At 35.1% G+C, this 24,495-nt stretch overlaps 2 protein-coding genes across 2 annotated transcripts; one reads left to right on the plus strand and one right to left on the minus strand.

Annotated features, from left to right (window-relative positions):
- Nucleotides 1-225: 225 nt before the first annotated feature.
- Nucleotides 226-8,890, plus strand: LOC141717823 (vacuolar sorting protein 39). The gene is made up of 12 exons (XM_074520029.1): nucleotides 226-739; nucleotides 1,288-1,499; nucleotides 1,903-2,034; nucleotides 2,120-2,263; nucleotides 2,352-2,464; nucleotides 3,189-3,618; nucleotides 4,134-4,463; nucleotides 4,840-5,061; nucleotides 5,178-5,420; nucleotides 5,616-6,068; nucleotides 7,052-7,150; nucleotides 8,170-8,890. Exons 1-12 carry the CDS (start codon nucleotides 307-309, stop codon nucleotides 8,371-8,373), a joined length of 3,015 nt encoding a protein of 1,004 aa, XP_074376130.1. The 5' UTR covers nucleotides 226-306; the 3' UTR covers nucleotides 8,374-8,890.
- Nucleotides 8,891-13,041: 4,151 nt separating this feature from the next.
- Nucleotides 13,042-24,067, minus strand: LOC141717824 (uncharacterized). Its single transcript, XM_074520030.1, has 16 exons — nucleotides 23,704-24,067; nucleotides 22,990-23,151; nucleotides 22,301-22,480; nucleotides 21,968-22,025; nucleotides 21,312-21,362; nucleotides 18,592-18,674; nucleotides 18,038-18,125; nucleotides 16,629-16,670; nucleotides 16,472-16,546; nucleotides 16,300-16,368; nucleotides 15,483-15,598; nucleotides 15,152-15,264; nucleotides 14,312-14,391; nucleotides 13,976-14,096; nucleotides 13,421-13,487; nucleotides 13,042-13,322 (listed from the first exon to the last, which is right to left on the minus strand). Exons 1-16 carry the CDS (start codon nucleotides 23,943-23,945, stop codon nucleotides 13,193-13,195), a joined length of 1,677 nt encoding a protein of 558 aa, XP_074376131.1. The 5' UTR covers nucleotides 23,946-24,067; the 3' UTR covers nucleotides 13,042-13,192.
- Between the last annotated feature and the right edge of the window lie 428 nt (nucleotides 24,068-24,495).

A 24,495-nucleotide genomic window follows, 5' to 3' on the forward strand; every position in this document is an offset into this window, starting at 1 on the left:
GTCAAAAATATTTATATGATTTGATCGATTTCTGATAAATCGCTGATAAATTATCCGATTTTTTAAAAATCGTCCAATAAATTATAAATCGATATTTCAACTAAATAATTCCGATTTACGTAACCTCACATAATTCCGCCAAATATGGGACATTTTTATCGATCCGATACAGTCTACATCTATACACACACCGAACTTGTATTAATCAAAACTTTAGAAACCGCCAAGTCGTTTACATTCTGTTAAACACTCTCCACTGCAACGAGCCAGAGAGTAAAATAAAAAAACAGTAACAAAAAAACAACAATGGTGCACAGCGCCTACGATTCGTTTCAACTCCTCAACAATTGCCCTACCAGAATCGACGCTATCGGATCCTACAATCTCAACCTCCTCGTCAGCTGTTCCGACGGTTGTTTACGCATCTATTTTCCCCAATCCGATCGATTTCCGCCGTCCGATCGTCTTCACCAAACCCTACAACTTCAGAAACAGCCTTACGTGCTTGACCGAACTGTTAATGGATTCACTAAGAAGCCTATGGTTGCTATGGAGGTTATTGCTTCCCGAGAGCTGCTCGTTTCGCTTTCCGACTCGATTTCGTTTCATAGATTGCCTAATTTGGAGACTATTGCGGTTATTACCAAGGCCAAAGGCGCGAATGCGTATGCCTGGGATGATCGCAGAGGGTTTTTGTGCTTTGCTAGGCAGAAGAGAGTTTGTATTTATCGACATGATGGTGATTGCCTTTTATTTCTCATTTTCTCAGAATTGTAATTTGTATATGTATTTATGTTTTCTTACTGTTTGAATTTTGTTTTTGACAATTTGTTTGATATGTCGATAATTGAGGTATTAAAATAGCACCTTAATGGCTTAATCTAATATTTGTGAAATGGAGATAATATGCGTGTGTGTGTGTTGGGGGGGGGGGGGATATACTATGTGCATTGAGTTTTGGAGACTTTATTTGATGCTTGGATCAGCGAGGAATTGATTTATCACTTTATTTAATTGTGAATTTGGTGATTTGATGTGCGAGGACACGTTTTTAAGTTGGATAAATGAAGTCGCATTTCTTGTAAATAAAACGAGAATCTAAAATCAAGCTGTAAGCATTGTATAAAAATATGACCTTAAAAATGACATCTTTCGAAAATTTTAAATTTATTTAAGTAAACGGTATATCAATTTCCTAACAACAATATAAGTACTACTACAATACATATAAGTCTATATTTTTTGTGTCTGTATTCAGTGTTTTGAGTTGGTGTGAACACATTGCAGGAGGGAGAGGATTTGTGGAGGTGAAAGAATTCGGGGTACCAGATACGGTTAAGTCAATGTCTTGGTGTGGGGAGAATATATGTTTGGGAATTAAAAAGGAATACATCATACTAAATTGTACCAATGGGGCTTTGACTGAGGTATTTCCATCTGGGAGATATGCTACGCCTTTAGTAGTGTCTCTTCCATCTGGAGAACTTCTGTTAGGAAAGGTAACCTCATCTTTCTTTTCGCGCATGGAAGTTGTTTTAATATATTAGCAGACTTTTCTCATTATAATTATCAATTGTATATATGATGTTCGATGTCAATAATAGTAACATATCTCATCTTATGAACATGTTCTTATTAGTGAATAGTCACCCAACTTTCAGCTTTGCATGTCACCCTTACTGTCACGCCACAGAAAAATATCTTCATATTATACTGGAAGTGGATGCATTAACGAATGTCTATGCATTCACTTCATACATCACATCCTAATTATGAGGCTTGCATGCTCATCTAGGTTTTTGCATACTCAGCTTCTAGTATCGACATTATCTTTGGACCTCTCCTATCCTGGCATAAATCATAACTTGTCTTTAGTTGGACCTTCTTCTTTTCTGTTACTAGGACAATATTGGAATGTTTGTGGACCAAAACGGGAAGCTTCTTCAAGAAGGCAGGATTTCTTGGTCTGAGGCCCCTGCAGTTGTTGTCATTCAAAAGCCATATGCAATTGGTCTCTTGCCAAGACATATTGAGGTAATCTGAATACTCTGCATCAATATGTGTGTATATTTATAGATAAAAGCTGTGTTTTACATCACTTTCTGCTTGAAATATGCAGATACGGTTTCTACGAGCTCCTTATCCATTGATACAAACTATTGTTCTTCGTAACGTTCATTGTCTTGTCCAAAGCAGTAACACGATCATTGTTGCACTAGACAACTCTATTCATGGATTCTTCCCGGTCCCTCTTGGTGCACAAGTAAATATTCATTTTTCATTGTAATTGGTTTTGCTCACTATAACAAATCCAGCAGTATTGAAGCATATCAGTTGTATTTGCAATGCAGATTGTACAATTAACAGCATCAGGTGATTTTGAAGAAGCTTTGTCCTTGTGTAAGCTTCTTCCACCAGAGGATTCAAACCTCCGAGCTGCAAAGGAGCAGTCAATCCATATAAGGTGAATATGCTTATCCATCAATACATTAGTACCACAGTTTTTTTCATGTCTAGACTCACTGTTTTACATAATATAAGATTTAAAATTTGATTGACCAAATATAGTGCACACATTTTTTAAAATGTCATTATAAATATACTATATAGTATATACATACACACATCTTGCAAGCAGTTTTCCTGCTGAGATGGCATTTTTTTCCATTTATTACAGTAGTTTTTGAGTTTTTTTTGTAAAAATGGAGTGACTTCCATACCTGTTCCTTCCTTCCGTCCATACCCGCTAAAACAATATCTAGAAGATAGGTCATGTCAACCTCTTCCTCGACCATTTCTCTATCTTTTCCCTTGTGCCAACTAAAGCTTTAAATGAGCATTTAGATACATCATTCTCTAAATTTTTTTAGTATATTGCATTTGGGGTGTGTTCATGTATTTTATTTCTTTAAAATTAACAGTATAATGTAATTCATTAATATATATATCTAAATTTTATAAATTGTACAATAAATTTGCATGACATGCAGCAGAATATTGTAAGTGCAAGGATACTAAATTCCTAATTGATGCAGTCGTAGATTATTGCTTCAGATTTGGTCTTGGAATTTTAATTATATTGAATGTCAGCAAGTTGTTAAGGTTTATCAGAAGCTATATGCTGATGTACCAAATTTTGTACATAGTTATGAAATAGTAAAAGCTGATTATAAGGTTTCTCGATTCAGATATGCACATAATTTGTTTGAAAATGGGAGTTATGAGGAGGCTATGGAACATTTTTTGGAATCTCAAGTTGAAATGACCTATGTGCTTTCTTTATATCCGTCAATTATTATTCCCAAATCTTCGAGCCTTGCTGAAACTGAAGGGTTTATGGACATCACTGGTGATGCTTCAGATCTATCTAGAGGTTCCTCTGGTATCTCAGATGATTTAGACTCTTTACCTCAGTTATCAGAATCTGATGAAAGTGCAGCTCTTGAGTCCAAGAAAATGAACCACAATACACTGATGGCTCTTATCAAGTTCTTGCAAAAGAAAAGATTTAGTATTGTTGACAAGGCCACTGCTGAAGGAACTGAAGAGGTTGTTTCAGATGCCGTGGGACGTCATTTTAAATCTTATGAAACAAGTAGGCATAATAAAACAAACAAGGTAAATATTCAAACATTAGTACCCAACTGCCCATCACTTTTTATTATTTCGAAAAGAGTTTTACATATATTCGTCACCACATGCGTTTTATATGCTTGATTTCTAAACTTTCTCCTGAACATGAAATCAAATGAATAGAAACTTCATTTTGGACCACAAAAGCAAATATTGAATGTGACATTCCTTTTTCCTCTGCATTTATCTCATCTGATTGGAGATCTGAATTAAACTGAATCAAAGTACTTCTCTAAACTTGCATTGGACTGAGAAGGAAATTTAATGCCTATCTATCTTAAGGACATAAAAAACTGAGAACTGTGTTACTTTTGTTTAGCTCGTGATGGTAATCAAAATCTTATCCAACTCATCTTGCTCTTAAATTCTGAAATTCTGAAATTCTGAAGTAAAGTGACTTCCTTTAGTCACTTGATGCTTAGCTGTGGATACATGAAACTCGAATATGTCTTGTGTAGATTAATAATTCCATGCCCTGATGCAATTTTCTTGGCCAACAGGGACGACTTAATATCCCCATTAACTCAGGTGCCAGGGAGATGGCAGCCATATTGGACACTGCACTTCTTCAAGCTCTGATTCTAACTGGGCAGACTTCTTCTGCTTTGGAACTGCTCAAAGGACTTAACTATAGTGATTTAAAAATCAGTGAGGAGTTTCTGCACAAAAGGAATCAAAACACTTGCCTTTTAGAAATCTACAGATGCAATGCAATGCATCATGAAGCTCTCAAACTTCTCCATCGATTAATAGAAGATTCAAAGGCAGACAAACATCAAACTGAAATTACTCAGAAATTCAAGCCTGAAATGATTATTGAATATCTCAAAGTAAGTACTACTGTATGAGTTAGTTTCTCTGGTTGCTGTTAAATACTTTATGTTTTTTAGCATGTTACTGTCGCGCAGCTTTTAAACGAAAATAATTTGGTATATCAGACACACACACACACCAAACGTACACATATACAGGTAAATCATTCAGTTTTAGCCTTCCCTCTACAGGATTATAACTTTTAAAGTATAGACACCAGCAGAGCAGTCACGTGTCTCACATATTTTTTCTTGTTTTATATTGAACCTTAATGGTGCATGATTACCTAGTGTTTGTTCTAACTGAAACAGTAATAGTGTGCAAGTTCTCTGGGTGTTAAAAGCTGTTCATATGTTGTTTGGAAAAGCCCATCTCATGTAAATTCTTTTGCAGCCTCTCTGTGGTACTGACCCTATGATTGTCCTCGAGTATTCAATGCTCGTTCTTGAAAGCTGCCCGTCGCAAACCATTGAGCTCTTAATGTCTGGAAATATTCCTGCAGATTTGGTCAACTCTTATCTGAAGCAGCATGCTCCGAATATGCAAGCCACGTATTTAGAACTAATGCTCGCAATGGATGAACATGGGATCTCTGGAAATCTTCAGAATGAAATGGTATCAAATTTTCTATTGAATTCCTGCTAGATCTAAAAGTAATAGTACATATGTTGACTAATTATTATGGTGATACAAGACATTCTTTATGAATAGCAAGGTACTTTCTTTAACAGGTTCAAATTTATCTCTCCGACGTGCTTGATTGGTACACTGATCTCAGTTCTAAGCAGAACTGGGATGAGAAAGCTTCTTGCCCGACAAGGAAGAAGCTATTATCGTCTTTGGAGGGTATCTCGGGTTATAACCCGGAGGTTCTGTTGAAGAGACTTCCACAAAATGCTTTGTATGAAGAGCGAGCACTTTTGTTGGGAAAGATGAACCAGCACGAGCTTGCCTTGTCAATTTATGTTCACAAGGTATATATATGTTAAACTCTCTATTTTTGAGGTCATTGAATCACATTCCAGTTAGAACTCTGCCATCAAGATTTGAGGTTTGTGGTATGCAAGACCATTTTAGGCTAAATATGTCATCTAGATGCTATGGATGTTATACTGATTATCATGAGTCCAATGCAACTTCAATGATTACTTGATTGTTTGGACTTGCAGCTTCATGTTCCTGAACTCGCACTATCCTACTGTGATCGGGTTTATGAGTCTGGACTTCTTCAGCAATCTGTAAACACATATAATAATATATACCTCACTCTACTACAAATTTACTTGAATCCTCAAAAAACAACCAAAAATTATGAAAAACGAATCACTAATTTGGTGTCATCCCAAAGTAATAGCACTCCGAAACTCGGTTCTTGGACTACAGTTAAAACAAAAGGAGGTCGATTAGCCAAGAAGATTGCAGAGATAGAAGGTGCAGAGGTCACACGTATCAGCCCAAGTAGCACTGATAGTGGTAGAAGTGATGGTGATGCAGATGATCGTGGTGAGGGAGAAGGTTCCGCTATCATGCTAGAAGAGGTCCTTGATCTGTTGAGCCAGAGGTGGGACCGTATTCATGGCGCACAGGCCTTAAAACTTTTACCAAGAGAGACCAAGCTACAGGTAACGTAAGAACTTGAATATTATTTAAAAATCTATGGTAGGTTTAAGGTGACAAAGAGGGTTTACTTTTTAACTTGGGTATCTAATGTTAGCTGAGCATTTTCGCGCGTATGAATGATTTCTAGCACATATAAATACCTTAGTTTGTGTGTTGGATGATTGGTCAACTTTAGCTATTCTTCGGATTTAGGGGCTCAATTTTTCCGTCTGCTGCATGGATATGATTCCACTAGAGTTCATTATAAATGCCTCCCATTTTGAAAATGTTGGTGAATATCAAGACATACTTAACATTAGGTGCACAAAATTGAGCTATGTAATACGAATATAAGCAAATGATAGTCAAAATCAAACTTAGATTCTTTAAAAATGTATTTGGCTAGATTCTTTTTAGCACTTTAAAATAAATGATGGTCTGCTTTTTTGGGTGGAGGGAGTGCGTCAAGGAAACAACATTACAACACCCTATAAGCAAATTAATCATTTGACAGTGAAATCTTGCCCTATCATCATTTAAGGAATTTTTAAGGATTAACTTTTCTCGTGCTGAGCAGATCAAATGCATTGCGAATTAGTTTTGACTTTTTACCATCGGTAATGTCTTCAAAATGTACCCTGTTGGCTGTGGCCCTGTGGGTACATAATATATTAAGTAAAAAGTAAAATTGAATGTGATAATACTACCTGAAGGACATCGATATATGTTTTTAACTTTTAGTGCCTATACATATTCCATGTTTTTAAAGCATATCTAGGGTGATACCTTCTGCAGACTACTCTGTGGGGGAGTTTGAGGTTTAGTTTTTCCCTTTCCATTAGATAAAGGGCTTGTGATTATCTACTTCCTGTTCCTTAAGCTTTTTAAATATAATAAATTGTCAAAAGATATCATTTATCCCCCATATCTGTCAGAGAAGCATCACATAGTGTATTTATTTCTTTGTGAAGATGATAACTACTGAAATTGTTTGTGCGATTTCCAGAATTTACTTCCTTTTCTTGGACCCCTTTTGAGAAAATCCAGTGAAGCATACCGGAATTTGTCAGTTATTAAGAGATTAAGAGAGAGCGAAAACCTCCAGGTAATTCTATTAGTAAACTTATCTGCATTGTTTTTTATATTGGATAAATAGTGTTGGACAAGCATTTGTTCCTGTGAACTTTACAACTATTATGATTTTACTAAGTTGAGATTTCTCTTAATTTGTTAGGCAAAACATTTTTGTATACATATATTAATTCGATTTGTATAGACATATACCACTACTTGAAATAAACTAAAATTCTTTCTGTATATGTTGTAAAAAATCATCAAGCACAACGAATGGAGGCGAACTACAAGAAGGATTGAAGACAGAAAATAAGATTTTATATCTTTATAACTTAGTTTAGGTACGGTACAGCTTCCTACCGCCCATTAAAGGACAAGAAATTAACCGGAGATTACAGTTGAACCATATATATGATCCCGTCACTTACTTTCCATAGACCTATATAATGGAGCCTTAGATAGCACTCATACAAAATTTAAACCATCACCTGTCTAACTGTTGCGCGCATTGACTACCAGGGCCATCAGAGGTCTGGATCTCTGCAAATTATTTGAGTTTGATCTGGATTTATATTTGATTAGTATACCTGCAAAAATAGATAAGACTAACAATTCTGAAAGCTTGACACATTAACTCTGTCATCAGCATTCACTTGCCATCAAAACAGCCTGCCATGAGTCATCAGTGTTTTGATCATGCTAACCAAAATTAATGATATAGCTAAGATGTTTCATATGACAACACTTGGGTGATTTATAAATGGAAAACTCCACCCTAATAGTCGCTGAAGCCAATTTTAAACATGTTGTCCATTTTAAAATTTGTTCAACAAATCTAGTGCTATCTCCTGGTCACTACTAGCCCTTTCTGCTAATCTCTGCATAAATTTATAAATGGGGTATGAATAGCTTGATTGTTGCCTCTCATTATTTATCATCTCAATACATTATCTAGTTCCTCCAGTTAAACAGGATACTTATTGTTTTTCAAAATCTTATAAAAGAGCTTTTTTTGTAGTACTAAAACCGTGGTGAATTGTGTTTGAACAGGTAAAAGATGAGTTGTACGATCAACGGAAAACAGTTGTGAAGATCACAGGAGATAGTATCTGTTCTCTTTGCAACAAGAAGATAGGGACTAGCGTCTTCGCTGTCTATCCAAATGGTAATACAATCGTACACTTTGTTTGCTTTCGAGATTCCCAGGGTATGAAGGCTGTGGCAAAAAAAGGTACACCTATCCGGAAACGATAATGAAGATGCGGATTTTTGATGCTACAAGTAATTAATTTGCTACCGTGGTGCCTATTCAACGTGGTAGGAAGTTATGAATAAGTCTTGTTGGGGGACCTAATGCCTGGCTTTCTGTGTCATACTAATATTTTGCCGTGTGAAAAATTGACGGCATTATTAGTATAAGAATAGGTTTTGGAATCAGTAAAAAAAAAGGTTTTGGAGTGCGAAACAGATCATAGAAGTTTTCCGTAATGTTTGTTGGTGATGATTGCTGTCTTATATCGTGTCCTGTATTTCTTTTAGTGTTTTGGAATGCGGAATAGATCATAGAAGTTTGCCGTAATGTTTGTTGGTGATGATTGCTGTCTTATAGTGTGTCCTGTATTTCTTTTAGTGTTTTGGAAGCTATGGAGGTAGTTAGTAGATAAGTAAAAACTACCATCATTCGGAAATGTCCGCCCTTGTGTTGAAAATGTAAATAGTGATCACTACATACTGTATATTCTTAATCGATGCATTGTGATTTTATTTGTTATTTAATTATGTTAAATATTTGTCTTGAATTTGGATCTATTTATCCTCTTTGATAAGAACATAAAACGTTAACCAAAATAAAACTTAATCTATATTAGATTGACATGCATCATTACATTTACAAAACATCTAATTAAAAAACAGTAGATTAGGTGCGACAAATGTCATCTCGTTATAAAATGCTTAAGGTCCATTGTAGCACCATCTAGTGCTTAAGGACCATTGTAGCACCATGCCACCATCTATTTCGTTTATAATGTTTTCAAGTTTATCATAATTTTCAGTCAAAATATTTAGTTTATATCTTTGTACTTATTAAAAAAATTAGTTAATTACCAATTGATTTGTTCCTCTATTATTTTTAGGACCAGATTTTTGGTCAAACGGGACAAACTGTGCATAATTCAGATCATGATTCACAAGGAATCATGGTATTATAAGATGTACTGGACATCTGCTAAATTAACATCAAGAAATAATTCTGCACCGTTTCATGTCAAAGTGCAACAAACCTGCAGCTTCACCGAGCAAACTAGCCCACGTCTGGGCCTTCCAAATACTTGTCTACGTGTGTTAGTTGGCTGCGATTGGAAAAGACCTCACTTAGCGATGGGCGTCGGGTCACTTCGGGGCCAGATATTACTATCCCCGCCCCCACCCGGACTTCAAACCTAATCCCCGTCACCGGCCTATTTCCCATCGGGTACTATGTATCATTCCCATCCTCGGCCCAAACGAGGAACGAGGATTTCCGCGGATAAACGGGAATATTTTATTTCAATCAAAATTTTATTAAATAATTTTTTCATGCAATATATAGAAAAAAATAGCAAAAATTTAATATTAAATTACAAATTCTAATAATTTTGTCTTTTAATACATGAAATATTTATGTAAAATAAAAGTAGATTTGTAATATTTTTCACTCTGACCTTATACTTTGAAAAAGATGGTATCTAAAAACAAATTTAACAACATAGAAGATGCAATTGTCCCTAGAACTTACATATTTTTTGAAGATAAATAAGAATATATAAATATATTGTAGAACATGAAAAATCGGGCCGAGGATCGGGTCGGGTAGACATAAAAAACCGCCTGTAGCCCATCCCCGGGTTTTTTTTGAAATCGTCCCCATTTCCCGACCCTTACCCGCAAAATTTCCCAAATTCTCACCACTTTAGGTGCGGGAATCGGGGCGGGATCGGTCGGGCCGGAGTCAAATGCCCATCCCTACTCGGTGACTGTAGACACACTTATTCATAGATAGTTATGTTAAATATGACTCTTAAATGTGGCCCTAGAAAAAACGGATAAAAAAAATGGATACGTTATTTACTAATTTATGTATTTGGTAGTCCAAAAATTCAGCAAAATCAATCAATAAATGTGTTTGACTCCGCATAGACTTGAAATTAGTTATAATGGACAGATTTTTGTAATCGATTAAGTCCTTTACGATCTGTATATATACACACCGCAATTAATACAAGTCTAAGCCTATTTTTTTATTATTAATATTGAAATTAAAGATTTTTTTATATATTTATATTTTCATTAATCTGCTAAAATAATATTGTTCAACATTGGAGCTTTAGGTATTCTATGAACTTCTTTTTTTCTTTTTTTTATATAACTTTATCTTACAAAAAATTAAGATTTTCATAAGATTTTTCTAAATGACAATCATTAATAAATAATCTTTACGAAATGACCAAGGAGATTTGGAAATTGATACTCAGATGCTTTAGATATATGCATGGAGGCGGAGACATCTTTGACCAAGTATTGACAGTGATTGTGAATCACTAAAGAACATTTCCTAGACGATATAATCATTGAAAATGAGTTTTTGTTGTTATCGAGTGTAGTTTTTAACTTCTTATATAGGTTGCAAGTTGTTCGATGATTTGTCTTCCTCCTTGAGGTTGTCATTTTGGAGGCACTGTCACCCTTACTATTATTAGTAAACTTTTGAGGCTTTCTTAAAGTAGTTTATATTTTATTTTAAAGAACCCATATGACTTGCCTTTAAAACGCCATTTCTTGATTAAAGTTGTTTAGTATAGTTGCAAGCAGAACTTATTTTTTACGTAAAAGTTATTGAGAATGTTTCTGAAATTCAAATTATGGACCGTTAAGTGTTCAGTGATGCATGATATATAACTTACGTATTAAATTACCAATTGTTAACAAACAAGACAAGCAAAATAGATTTAATATATTTTCCTATTACAAATATCATTGGTAATCAGGGCTGTCAAAAAAATTCGAAAAATACGATTTTCGTTCGAAAAATCCGCATTCGTATCCGAGAAAAAGCGGACATTATCCGTATTCGAGAAAAAGCGGATATTATCCGTATCCGAATTCGGGATATTCGAATCCGGAACTAAAAATCATTCAGGTGCAGGGGTGTAGTACGAAAATAGAGATATTTGACCTATAAAAATATATCGTGATTCAGGTGCAATAGGATACAACATATATCAAAATGTTTAAATTATATTACATATATTAAAATCCATTAAAACTAGCAGTTTCAATTAAATAAACCAATTAGTCAAATATATACACATATCGAAAATATCCAATTGTAGTTTATAGCCAATATAGACATTTAACCAGAAGAATCTGAGGCCTCGAATGAAGAGTTTGCGTTGCGATAAGTCTTGATCGGCGACTGATCGGACGACATTGAGAACGTCGAGGTAGCAAACGGCGGCGTTTTGAACGATGTCGAGGAGCTGGTCGGAAGTGAAGGAAAAGATGATTTTGCGAACGTCGGTGATGGAGAGATCGAAGATTGGTTGGAGAAGACCGTTTTCTTCGAGGTTTCGCTTCTTTGTTAGATCCATTCGTGTCAAAATTGGGGGAATTTGATTAAAATTGGAGTGAAATTAAAAACCCTAGAATTTGTTAAAATTGGGGGTGTTATTTTTTGGATCCACAGACCACGTTATTGACACCCAAAGCCTACATGCGACAATTTTGGATCATGCACAAATTAAAGTTTTGGCTCAAATTGACAAAAGAATAAATTAAGCTGGTAAAATAAGATTGAGTTTGGGGCATCAAAAGGAGTGCAAAATGAAAAACAAAAGGGACTCGCGATAATGAACCAATGAACGAAATTTTTTACGGTATAGGTAAGTCATGGGTTGAAGTATTATATCATTGTTTATTGTTGTCTCGCTGACTGTTACTTACTTTTATATATCATTATTTACATATAACACACATATTTGTGCACACATATAAGCCGGAGGTCTTTTGAGGAAACAATCTCTTTATTCTTTGGAACGAGGGTAAGGCTACGTACGATATACCCTCCCGAGACACTTCTCTGCCCTAGACGATATTATTGGGTAAGATTGATTGACTGTTATTAATAACCAACCATCCAAAAAATTTACTTTTAGATATCTCTACTCCAAGTATTTGTAACAACTTTTACTTTAAATAACAATGCTAAACATCTATTTTTAATGCCCTTTTGCATTGCTTCAGGAGGCTAATAAGGGAGAAGCATATTATTTGGGGGTTGGGATATTATTAAAGAATTATTAAGCAATTCAAGACAACCGGTGTTTAAGTCGGACAACTTTGATTAATAACTTTTCAAGACAACCGGTGTTTATATCGGACAATTTTGTTTAATAACTTTCCAAACAGCTTAGGGCTCCGATGCTAAAATACCCATTGTGGGTGCTCTTAATGATAAGTGATATCTGTTAAAATTAATGAAAAAAAATATTATTTAGGACATAGATATCTTAAAGAGAAAGTGTTAACAGTTAACAATCTATATAGGGACAGAGGGTAATAAGTAATCATGCATTCAGTTCTTCACTTCCGTGTTTTGTTATTCAATTTCTCTGAAAAATCTGCCTAATACTCTTATGTCTGTAAAAGCCTGCTCTCAAAATGTCTTAGCCTATCCGTAAACAGAAAAATAATGCTAGCCCAAACAGCAATATTTACATCTGGTTCGCGAATGGAGCCTAACTGCCTAAGCCTAGTGCCTGAGACAATGCACCTTATTAGATATCTTCAAGACAAGTCTAGAGTTTGGATTGATTCACCTCTTGATATATGCCACTTTTGTAAGTGACTTGTATTTGGAATGATATGTGTCATGTGACAATTACATCTCTAAATAATTCTATCATAAATAAATTAAAAATACAATATTTTCATTAAAAAAAACTAAAACAGAAAGAGTATTTATTTGACACTACACACAATGAACTAGTGAAAGAAAGCCTAAAATTGAATGTAATCTATCCAAAAAGGCATCACTTCAAAATCTTTTGATGTCTTGAATAACCACCTGCGCAGAGTTCCGTCCTGGGGCACCCATTACGCCACCTCCAGGATGTGACCCACTTCCACACAAATATAATCCTCGCAATGGAGTCCTGTAATTTGACCTGTACCCACAGATAGGATAGTCCATATTATTCTCCAAATGGAAAATCTGAAACTATGTCAAATGTCAATTAACATCTCATGTAGGCTGTAGCATTACCATCCTTTTACAGGCCTCATTAGAAAGAGAGAATCTAGTCCCATGGCACCATGGAAAATATTTCCTCCTGTAAAATAGGTATCCGATGCTTGTAACAGGGAAATGGAAGAATTCCAAGAGAATAATCATATAAATTGGTTGGTCTCCTAGTTCTAAAAATTCAAAAAACTTAGCGAGGACCTGGTATTTTTTTCCAGTCAAACCAGAATAAAAAACTGACAAAATGTTTCATACAATATGACTACCACAGAAAATCTAAAGTAAGCTCCTCTCCAGTGTGCTAATTTAACAAAACAATACTCTTCATGAGCACACACATATGCTTACAAGTGAAATGAAGTATAGAGATGATTTAGAAGGTTGAAGAAGGAACACCATTTCTGGTAGTATGTTGCATGATCAATATTATCATATCCAGTTGGTTAAAAAAACATATTTAACAATTTTCGAATTATAATGGTTTCTTAGCTATATTATGTGATAAAACTGTAGTTAGTACGATACAAGATACAGATCAAATCAAGTGTTCATGCTCAGGAAGTAGAATTAGTATACCTGTCAAGCCTATCTCCCTTTCAAGGTCTGGTGGGGTCAACATGTCATAGCCAATCACCGATGAACTGAAACCAGGGGCATACTCTTCAATTAAAGTGAAACATCTTTGTGCAAATGATTCCTGCAGCAAAACAAGCAGTTACTCATCTATGATCTATCTGTAGCTTATACAGGGAGGTTCCAGTGCCAGCAGAACCATATATGATAACAACCTATTTGTGACGATATTAGCCAGCAATATAAAACATATCAAAGGTTGAGAGTTGACAAGCTGTAGAAGTTTCTGGTAGGATATTTTTTATCTTGGAATTTTAATTTCACAAAATATATACTCACCCTGTATGCAGGGTCTTCCCAGCTGCCATCAAAAGGCTTATATGGTGTGTACTGAACAAACAAGTTTATCACATGCTTTCCTATGAAGGTACAGGTGAATTGATTGCAATAGTTAGTATCAGTAGATTTATCTGAGCAAAACCAATGTAACTGTCAATTTTAAAGCTGGGATATACGAACTATCACAATAAAAGATAAATTACTCCCGATTTCCGAATAAACTAATACTTAACAAACCAGGAAAAACTACATTATTGGTGTTGTGGTGTGTGTAAATTTAAGTTACACGCCACACGTGATGCTTTATACTTTAAGTGAGTTTTTTACTGTCATTTGTGAAAATACTGTCTTTTGCCTTTCTGGCAGTTTCTAAAGAATATATCTTTTTGACATTCCAAAAGAAAATCAAAAAATCCAACTTCATAAACTTTAACATTTTCAACATTGTGTAAAGGCAGTGGATTTCCCGGACAGAACCTCTATACTCCTAGGAGTAATGTTGAGTCACGTCAAACCCTTTGGAACATACTGGATATATATAGTTTGGTTTGGTACAGATGATTTAAAAAAATGACTTCGATATATTTTAAGTATCCCAATGACATGCGAGTAAGGTTCACCTGACCCCTTTCCTTATCAATAGCAAAGCGTTATATTAATTATCATTGTCGAAAGGGTCACAGGTCAATACTTTGCAGCTCGTACAGGAAATTATGAGTAGGATTTCAGGTCATACATAAAGAGGAAAGAAATAGATAGTTTATCAGCCAAAAGAAATAAAATTTAATGGGGTGCATAGAAAAATATGTGAGTTACACTGTGAAAAAAGGTATGAAGTACCGGGGGGAGAAATTGTCTTGTCCAAGACAGAAGGAATCGTCATCTCAATAACAGGCCTCCTGGATGGTAAACCATTTACGGCATCTTGACAGGCAGAGTCAATATCTTCCATACTAACGAGAGAAAAAGTATGAGTAGAAGTCTTAGCTTAACTAGATAGATAGAACTAAAATCAGGCATACACTGTTGATAAAAGTATCAACTGTCAAGACTTATTATACATCTATAGCATATACAGTTCACCCATCTCTCTCTCTCTCTCTCTGAGAGCATTTCCCATACTTGCAAGCAAAATAATTTCTTGAACACAAACACAAATACTATAGCAAACCTCTCAGAACCAATGTGAATTGTTCCCACATGTTGAGGACCAGAACTGGGATCACCCAACTTGCAACAATTAAACTTCGGCAAGCTGTCAACAGCTACATTGATTTTGGTAGTTGCCTGTTCCAGCAAACACAGAACCTTTAATGTCTAATAGCCCATATAAAGCATCAAGGGACCAAAGATATGTACATGGTTACCAGTTTATTAACATCAGTTATGTCACAATAATATTAATCCAGTTTCTATATAATTCACTGCATTCAAAGTATAAAAGTGAAGATGTACTGTTTACTTTTACAGGATATATGATGCTATATATTACGACCTTTCGATCATGTCTGCTAAAACTGTAAGTTGGAATGATAAGACTACACTATCTCAAATAGTCAAATGGAAGGCACAGTTTTTTGAACTTCAAAATTTAGTCTGAGGGTTAAAATTAAATGTATTTTGTGTGTTTGCGTGTGGGTGTGGGTGGATGTGCAGGTGCGGGTGTGTGGGCATGGGCGGGCGCTTGTATGCGCTCAAGTACATGCACTCCTTTTATATGCCAAAAACCAAATTCATGGATATTTAAAATAAGACTGAGGGTGTAGTATAATAGATTATATCTATTGATGGACCAATATATAGCCCAGAAGTCAAAAAGTGATATCTTAAACTGTAACAAGATCCACATTGCATTTACTAATCACAGATAAGTAGATACCCATGCATAGCGAAGTTACTATTGCACCACGGCAAATGACTTACTAAAATATAGGCAGCCTCTGACATATTCAGAGTAGTGAAAGGAAATTTGGACCTAATAAACTTACGGAGCTATAATCAGAGTTCTTGATAGCAGAAACAAATTCATCAGGAAGAATGCTTTTCGGTACTAGTTCCTGTTACAGAAAAAGATAACCTATTACAATCCAGATAAAAATATCAGGTGAAATGCAAACACTACTTCACTAAAAGTCAACTTATGGAAATTAAATAGTATACCATAAAAGTTTTGTACGGCGTAGCATTTGACAAAACAACAGAAGAACGCACTTGTGTTCCATCAGACAGCAGAACCTGTAAAGGCCGCCAATAATCCCATGCATTATTGATGCGAACATGATATATTTGTTAGAAAATCAATGAAAAAGAAGCTAACCCCGTTTACTGCGCCAGAATTCTCAGTTGTCAACTTTGAGACCTGATCAGCAATATTTAGATGAAGAAAGAGGTATTCACATATAATAAAGTCAAAGCATAATTTACTGATAAACTTGAAAAGTTAAAAGATAGTTTGACAAGTTGCAACAAAGAACAAAGTTCCCCGCTCCTTATCTTAATCTAAGCTATAACAAAAATGAGCCACATCTGCTAACACATTTCACTGCCTCAGTTTTCAAAGAAAACAGCAGAAACAGATAACTATATAATGTAGTCATCTGAAACCTATACAATCATTGCATTGTTTTCAAGGAAGTAGCCAATTCGTATGAAAATTGAATGCATAAATTGCATTAGCTAGCCACAATAGAAATTACATAGTTACTCGTCTTTTGGCAACACTTGAAGGGTTGGGAAAATATTGACCTGCACAAATAGTTGACAGTCTATATGCTAGTTACCGCCTAATCATGTATGTGATACAGAGATCGGTAAAAATCTATTCAACAGTGATAAATTAATTATAGGAAAGATCTTTCAAGCGCATGATAACTCAGACTAAACAAAGTACAAAAACAAAGGCCAAACACAATCAGGACCAACATCATCAAGAAGATTTATAAAATTACTTTTCATTCACGAAACCCCGAATTTAGGATTATCAAATGTTATGAGATAGTTTAAACAGTTTTCCGGACAAGACATCAATTATAGACTTGAAAATCTCAATTTAGAGCAATAAAATTTTAAAAAAAAATAGAAGACTGAAAAGATTGTAAATACTCAATTTTATATAAAGTCAGATCCCCGTAAAAGAAGATCTGGTATATAGCGTGAAATATTATCCTTCAAGCTATGATAAAAAGATTAATTTGAAGGTCCTACTACCCATGCTTATGCCACAAATCTCCAGATCTAGCTTCTTATTCCCTAAAAGATATACCAAGGCAACTTTACGAATCAAATCATGAACAAATATTTCTCCTTCCAGTAGAAAGTTTTTTGCAGAAACTAAAAATAACCGAAATATTTTTTAGTGAAACCAATCAAACTACCGCTTCTTCCCCAATTTAAGGAAAGAGATATGACTACCACGTTTTAGGATCTTTTGGGTTATAAAGACGATATCATGTTTTCTCATTTCTGGCAACTTCGTCTCAGTAATGGATTATAGCTTTTAAATTACTAACAATAAGCAAATATTTAAATGCATGTGTGCCTCTGACAAACTGTATATATATATATATATCTTATTTTTTAAAATCAAAATAAAAGTGGTTTGCTATTTTTTTTCTCAATGAAGACTGAAGAAGCATGGAATACATCAAACAAGCGAAAGATGTACAAATTAGTTTTGACTGCCAGACGGATGAAATCTTGAGGAAAAACTATCTTCAAATAGAATACCTCTGCATTGGTCACTATAGTAGCCCCAGCTTCACTGGCGGCATTACTGATTGCACGGGATATCGAGCCCATTCCACCTTCAACATACCTGCAAATTACATAAGTTGCAAATTTTTGTGGGATGCGTTTAATGAATGGCCAAATACATGGTTCAGTGGGAAGTGTAAAAGAACACTCCAAATATAAGTGAAAAATTAAAGCGTTTAAAATTGAATACAATGACAAATCGAAAACAAATGTTCATCTTGATTTATAAACATGTATAATTCTAAACAGAAAATTATGCAGACTTAGGTTACACATTCACAGTAGAACCATATCATAATAAATAATTAATAACAATGTTTCTATCCCCGCATTAATATTGACACACACATAACTGAGGCAACTGTCAGGCTCAAGAGGTGAAAATTGCTCAGAAGTAACAAAGAAAGATACCATCTAAAAAGCTCACAACAGGAATCTACCACAGCAAAGTAAGATTAAAGGCTTATTGTCTGAGCTAAAATGGGAACAAGTAAACACAGTTTACTTGCTGTAACTGAAATACATACGACCAAATTCCCTTATCACCGTCAGTTTCTCCCATCATGTGATGTAGTAGAACATATCCACTCCCAGATGCATGGACACTTGACTGCAAGACAAAAGTAGGGAAGAGATAACATGCTGTCAAATATTAACGATAATGGTGACATGAGCATTCTTAGGTCATCAAGATGACATCATAAAGTGCTTGGTTACTGTAGCAAGAATAGCCACCAAGTTTCATTTTTACTATATAATGAGGCTCTTGCCTCCTTTGTAATATGCAGTAGACAATATATAATATATACATTTTCAGTTCTCTGCCTTTCTTTCTCTCCTCTCTGCTATGATCCCTTTAATACATTCTTAGCATTCAGAGCGGGAGTAGAGAGGAGGAGCTTTTCAGATGAAGCTTGTTGTTTTTCAAGGAAAACACAAGCTGCCCGGAACCAGACTTATATTTTTGAAACAATATTCCCACAAGACATGATCCAAACCAAGATCTGAATACATGTCAGTGTATAGCTTTAAGGGGCTACTCACTGGTTAAAATCCAGCTTGTAAACACCACCACACGCGCTGTTACACGCGGCACGTGGAGACCTTACAAGGCAGATTCTGACCAGTCTTCTTAAGGGAAGGCTGATTCATCTCCTCCAACCAATTCAACCCATACAACGACCTTAAAATTTTGGCGAGTTCATCCTCAAGATGCAAAAGGAGCAGCAGTAGTAGTATATATACTGATATATACGCACAGTTCACTGACACAAAATCAAAGCAGCAGAAGTAGTGTATGTAGACAGAGCAGATACATACACACAGTTCACTGCCATGACCACAAAGCAGCAGAAGTAGTGTATATAGATACGTACACACAGTTCACTGCTATATCTTGCATTCATTCTCGTAGAAGCAGATATCTCCGGACAATAATCAGTTCAAGGACTGATTGGTGACATAGCCTAAAATGTACTTCGTGGTCTCGAAGTCGAGGCCCGGTATACCCAAAATTCTCCAATAATTATCCCAAGATAGGTCAACTCCAAGATGGGACAATCTCAAGATGGATCTTCAACTCCAAGATGAGTCAATCCCAAGATGGATCAATCCTAAGACGGGTTTGGCTGGACGCTAAGGTTATGCTTATGGGCTCCTAGTGTTCCACTCTTCAATCCCAAGATAGGTATTTCATCCCAAGATGGGATTTCGAGTGAGGGGGCGTGTCAAATATCAACAATAATGGTGACATAAGCATTCTTAGGTCATTCTTAGGTCATCAAGATGACATCATAAAGTGCTTGGGTACTGTGGCAAGAGTAGCCACTAGTTTCATTTTTACTATATAATGAGGCTCTTACCTCCTTTGTAATACGCAGTAGACAATATATAATATATACATTTTCAGTTCTCTGCCTCTCTTTCTCTCCTCTCTACTATGATCCCTTTTATATATTCTTGGCATTCTCATATAATCTGAGACATGCAAAACTAGCAGAACCACTATTATAGTACAATAGCATGTTACATTAACTAGGATAGGCTGTTAGGCAATTTTTGGTGTTCAACTGTACGTGAAAAGAATGAGACTACAAGGTTTTGTGAAGATTTAAAATCAATCTGAGGTGTTCTTCACACCCAAACCTTGGCCAAGTGGCAAAATGTTGGGACAGAAGTACTCTACTAAACTGAAGAATCCATATAACTTAGATTAAGACATTAGACACCCAACCAGAGAAAAAAATAAGAAATTGAATGTACTCGTAAATAGTGAAAAAATGCAACACGGATGTGTAGTATGATAGTGAGAACTGAGAAGAATAAAAAAAACATTAAGTACCAAAATATAGCACTGACCAAATACCCACTAAAGACACCAAACATCCTTCGTTTGAAGTTTGAATAAAGATGTACCAACATAAAAGAATGTGAAGGATATTTTGCTAATCTGTCACGCAACTTAAAACCCAGATAATGTAGGGCACTGCTGCTCGCCTTCTAGGAATGTTAGTTGAAACTTGAAACAATGGGAAAGAAGCAATTACATTGTCTGTATCACTTAATGTACGATAAGGATTGCTTTCTTAAAAGACGAAAAATAAGGAGACGCAATAACTAAAGCATTAATTTTTTTCAGTACTGGTATTATTGCTGCCATTAACCCATTAGGGTAATAGAGTAATTACAGGTCAGTAGTTTTTACTGTCAAGACTGAAGATAAACTGAAATTCTGTTACAAAGCATTATAGAGACTAAATATGCTCAAACGTCAATATGTAGAAGTCTATAGAATTTATATAATGTAGTGGTTTCAATTTGATAGATTAGAAAAAATCTCGAGTTAAGACAAACTCGCTAAATCTGCTGTCTCTCCGGAAATTGGGCGCTTCATTTCCTAGCTCTTGTCAGATGTTCTCTTTCTCTGAATTTTATCATTTATACTCGATTCTTTAAAAAAATATTACAGATTAATTAAACAAAAGAGGAAAAATGAAAAACATTACAACACTTCTTCATTAATAAATCTATGCAAAATAAATTTTTCATGTTAACACTTTATACGTGGCCCAACAAATGGTCGAACTGCGAGTAATCAGAGGGCGTATAAACTCTAGCCGATCCAATGAACTTTTCATAGAGACGCACATGAATCATGGGTGCATAGATAAAAGTATATAAACTAGACAAAAGGAATTGCCTTGTGTCAAGTGATAGAAAAAGAAAACTATTAATAAAGAATTCGTACCACAGTTCCGATCACAGCATCGGTTGCAAGTGTTGCCTTTAGAACATCGGTCTGGACATATTTAAAATAACGAAAGAGGAATTAGTCAAATAAGAGGAAATAATCGCTTATGACTATATAACCATCCTTGAGCTAAAAGAGCTTCTTGAGCTGGTTGTTAAAAAAAATAGCCGCGAAAGAATACTTGTTTGAGCAAGCAATTCAATGAATTATTCTATGTAAAATTAAAGTTCTAGAATGAAAAAGGATTTTATTTATTTCTAATAATTCGTAGCAGGCATCTAATCAAATATTCAACACTGAGCACTTCAACGAGAACATTAATCATTAATGTTCTTAGGAGAATTTGATAGTATAATTACTTGGATATTGGCTCAAAGCTTTGAAGACTATAGGAAAATTAGGGTTAGCTTATGTTTAAACTTTAACAGGATATTAAGCAAATAAGAAGGTTTTTAGTCAGCACTTGTTCAAAACAATTTTAAATTTTCTCACAAAATGTAAATTAAACTACACTATTAGAAACGCGTACTTATGAAAAAGATCAACAACCAACATAATTGACAGGATAAAGCTCTTAAATTTAGTAATTTGCATACGTGATACACCACAAAGTAAAAGAAAATACAGCAGTAACTATAAAATTGTGCAACAACCTCAAACCAATTATTTAAAACCTTCGAAGCTGGTGCAACTAGAAAGTCCATGAAATCTCTGAAAAGAAGCAAAATCAGAACTGCAAAACTCCAGTATGATAATAATAACTCAAGCAAGATTATCAATCAACCAGTTTAAGCTAAATAATATATATTTACGCACACACACACACATATATATAGTCATAGAGAGAGAGGGAGGGAGGGAGGGAGGGAGGGAGGGAGGGGAGGGAGGGGAGGGGGGGGGAGGGAGGGAGAGAGAGAGAGAGAGAATTGGAAGCAAAGCATGTGAAGATAGATTGCACCTAATTTTACTTTAGAAAGAGGTCTTACACCATTTCCTTTTGTCCCAAGAAAAGAGCGCGGCGCATAAAGTGAGCCCAAAAATCCGACTTATGTAACTTATTCTTCATCCGTGAACTAAATGATGAATCACCTTGCAGACTTTCAGGAGTTGATGAATCCAACAGTGGATCTATAAACTTGCAGAAACTCTCGACTTGATTCTCATACCTACATACAATCGAATATGTGTTACTCTTCAGATATTCAATGTTTTCTCACAGAAAAAAACTCAAATTAAATGATCACTGAGATGGCTGACCAGACTATCTATTTGACCATATCCTTTTTACCAATGGATGGGATTCATTCATTTATTTATTTTACTTTGACAAGACCAATGGATGGAATTGAGTAGGAGCAATTCAGCATTATGTAGCCGTGTGGAAATATTCTCAGTCTCGAATCAGTCACATTATTGAAATACAATCTATTTATCACTACAGGCCTCCAGTGCATTATATTCACGAAATTTACTCTTGCTGAAAAACCTTGCAGATTACCTCTTGAATACAATGAGGGAAAAAACACTCCTTTTAATAAAATTCAAACTGCCAAATTTCAAATTACAGATTCCATCCCAGCACGTAATGCTTTACACACCTATATCATGCCTCGCAAGTAAAGCTGAAAATAAAAATAGAATTCGCAACCAAAAAAACTGGAAAAGAGGATCAAACCTTGGATAGGCTTCGGCATCTCGTTGAGAAAACTTAGAAATCTCAGAATGATTAAGTTCCTTATCAGAACCTAAAAGGAGATATCGTCCATCAAGGCAAGGCGTAAATGATGACGGATTTCTTTTCAATAGTTTCAGTCCATGTCTCCCCAAATCTAATTCACTTGTCATTCACATCAAACCAAAACAATTTGAAAACTGTCAAAGTCATTTCAACACTAAAACTTTTTTTAAAAAGTCATAAAAAACTAAAAACATTTGATCTCAAAATACTTATGATCAACTTATTTAACTCTATAGGCACTACAAATTTGCAAATACATAACTGCGCCTACTACTAAACAGGATCATAAATGACAATATATACGGTAAAACCTAGATAAATTAATATTCTACATCGGTTACAACATAATAACAGTTACTTCTCGATAAATAAATAATCTCGATAAGGTAATAAAATAAAATTCTCCAGTTTATCAATAAAAACATTTGATCTCAAAATATATATGATCAACTTATATAACTCTATAGGCACTACAAATTAGCAAATACATAACCGTGATTACTACTAAACAGTGTTATACATGACAATATATACAGTAAAACATCGATAAATGAATATTCTACGTGCGTTAACAGCTACTTCTCGATAAATGAATAATCTCGATAAATGAACAAAATTCTCCGGTTCATTTATAAAATGAGTAGTACGTACCTAATGATAGAAGGACGGAGGAGACTCTGAAGGTAGCTACACCGGGAGAATTTGAAACCAGGTATTATTTCCTCCGTGACGGCGGCGCCACCGATAATGTGGCGGCGCTCGAGGACGGCGACGGAGAGACCGGAGCGAGCAAGATACGCGGCGGCGACGAGGCCGTTGTGGCCCCCACCGATCACAAGCGCGTCCCATTTCTTGTCATTCAAGACGGTGGTGCTAAAACTTCGACGCCACATTTACAGTCCGTATGTTGTGAGTATTTTGGTGAGTGAGTCACCACTTCGATTTCCCTTTTTCTTCACCTTGTCAAACACCCAAATTCGTTTGACATACATACTATTTCCAATTTTCCACATCAAATAAATGTCAAAGGGGATAAATATATAAAAACAGATAAATGGATAAATATTTCAGGGATTTGTGTAGTGAGTAAATACTAAAATTTATAAAATTTGAAGTGTTTTGATGGATGGAGTTGTTGTGAATACAAGAGTGTTGGCAATCAAAACTAATTAAAATTGTAGAAGATTGTGCTTAGTATATGCCCATGATCACACCATAAAAAAATCGATATATAATACTTGTTTGGAAAGTGGATAAAATATTAAAAACATAATTGCTAAATATAGTAAACTTTGACTCTGTACAGTAAGCAGAATTACAAATATTACCCTTATTTTCTGTGCAAAGAAAAGAATAATGACCCTAAATCTCACAATTTGAGAGCAAATGGTCCAAAATATCACAGCTCAGCTAAAATGGCCCTTACTATCACTCTACTAAATC

This window comes from Apium graveolens, chromosome 4 (assembly GCF_009905375.1).
Source record: "Apium graveolens cultivar Ventura chromosome 4, ASM990537v1, whole genome shotgun sequence".
Lineage (NCBI taxonomy): Eukaryota > Viridiplantae > Streptophyta > Magnoliopsida > Apiales > Apiaceae > Apium > Apium graveolens.

Excerpts from the sequence above, each read along its gene's own strand:
- LOC141717823 (XM_074520029.1), top strand. The coding sequence starts at position 307 with ATGGTGCACAGCGCCTACGATTCGTTTCAACTCCTCAACAATTGCCCT. Across the intron at positions 2,264-2,351 it reads CGGTCCCTCTTGGTGCACAA|ATTGTACAATTAACAGCATC; the intron begins GTAAATATTCAT and ends TTTGCAATGCAG. Across the intron at positions 5,062-5,177 it reads GAAATCTTCAGAATGAAATG|GTTCAAATTTATCTCTCCGA; the intron begins GTATCAAATTTT and ends TTTCTTTAACAG.
- LOC141717824 (XM_074520030.1), bottom strand. The coding sequence starts at position 23,945 with ATGTGGCGTCGAAGTTTTAGCACCACCGTCTTGAATGACAAGAAATGG. Across the intron at positions 16,547-16,628 it reads ATTCTGGCGCAGTAAACGGG|GTTCTGCTGTCTGATGGAAC; the intron begins GTTAGCTTCTTT and ends CGGCCTTTACAG. Across the intron at positions 13,323-13,420 it reads ATGAGGCCTGTAAAAGGATG|GTCAAATTACAGGACTCCAT; the intron begins GTAATGCTACAG and ends CTGTGGGTACAG.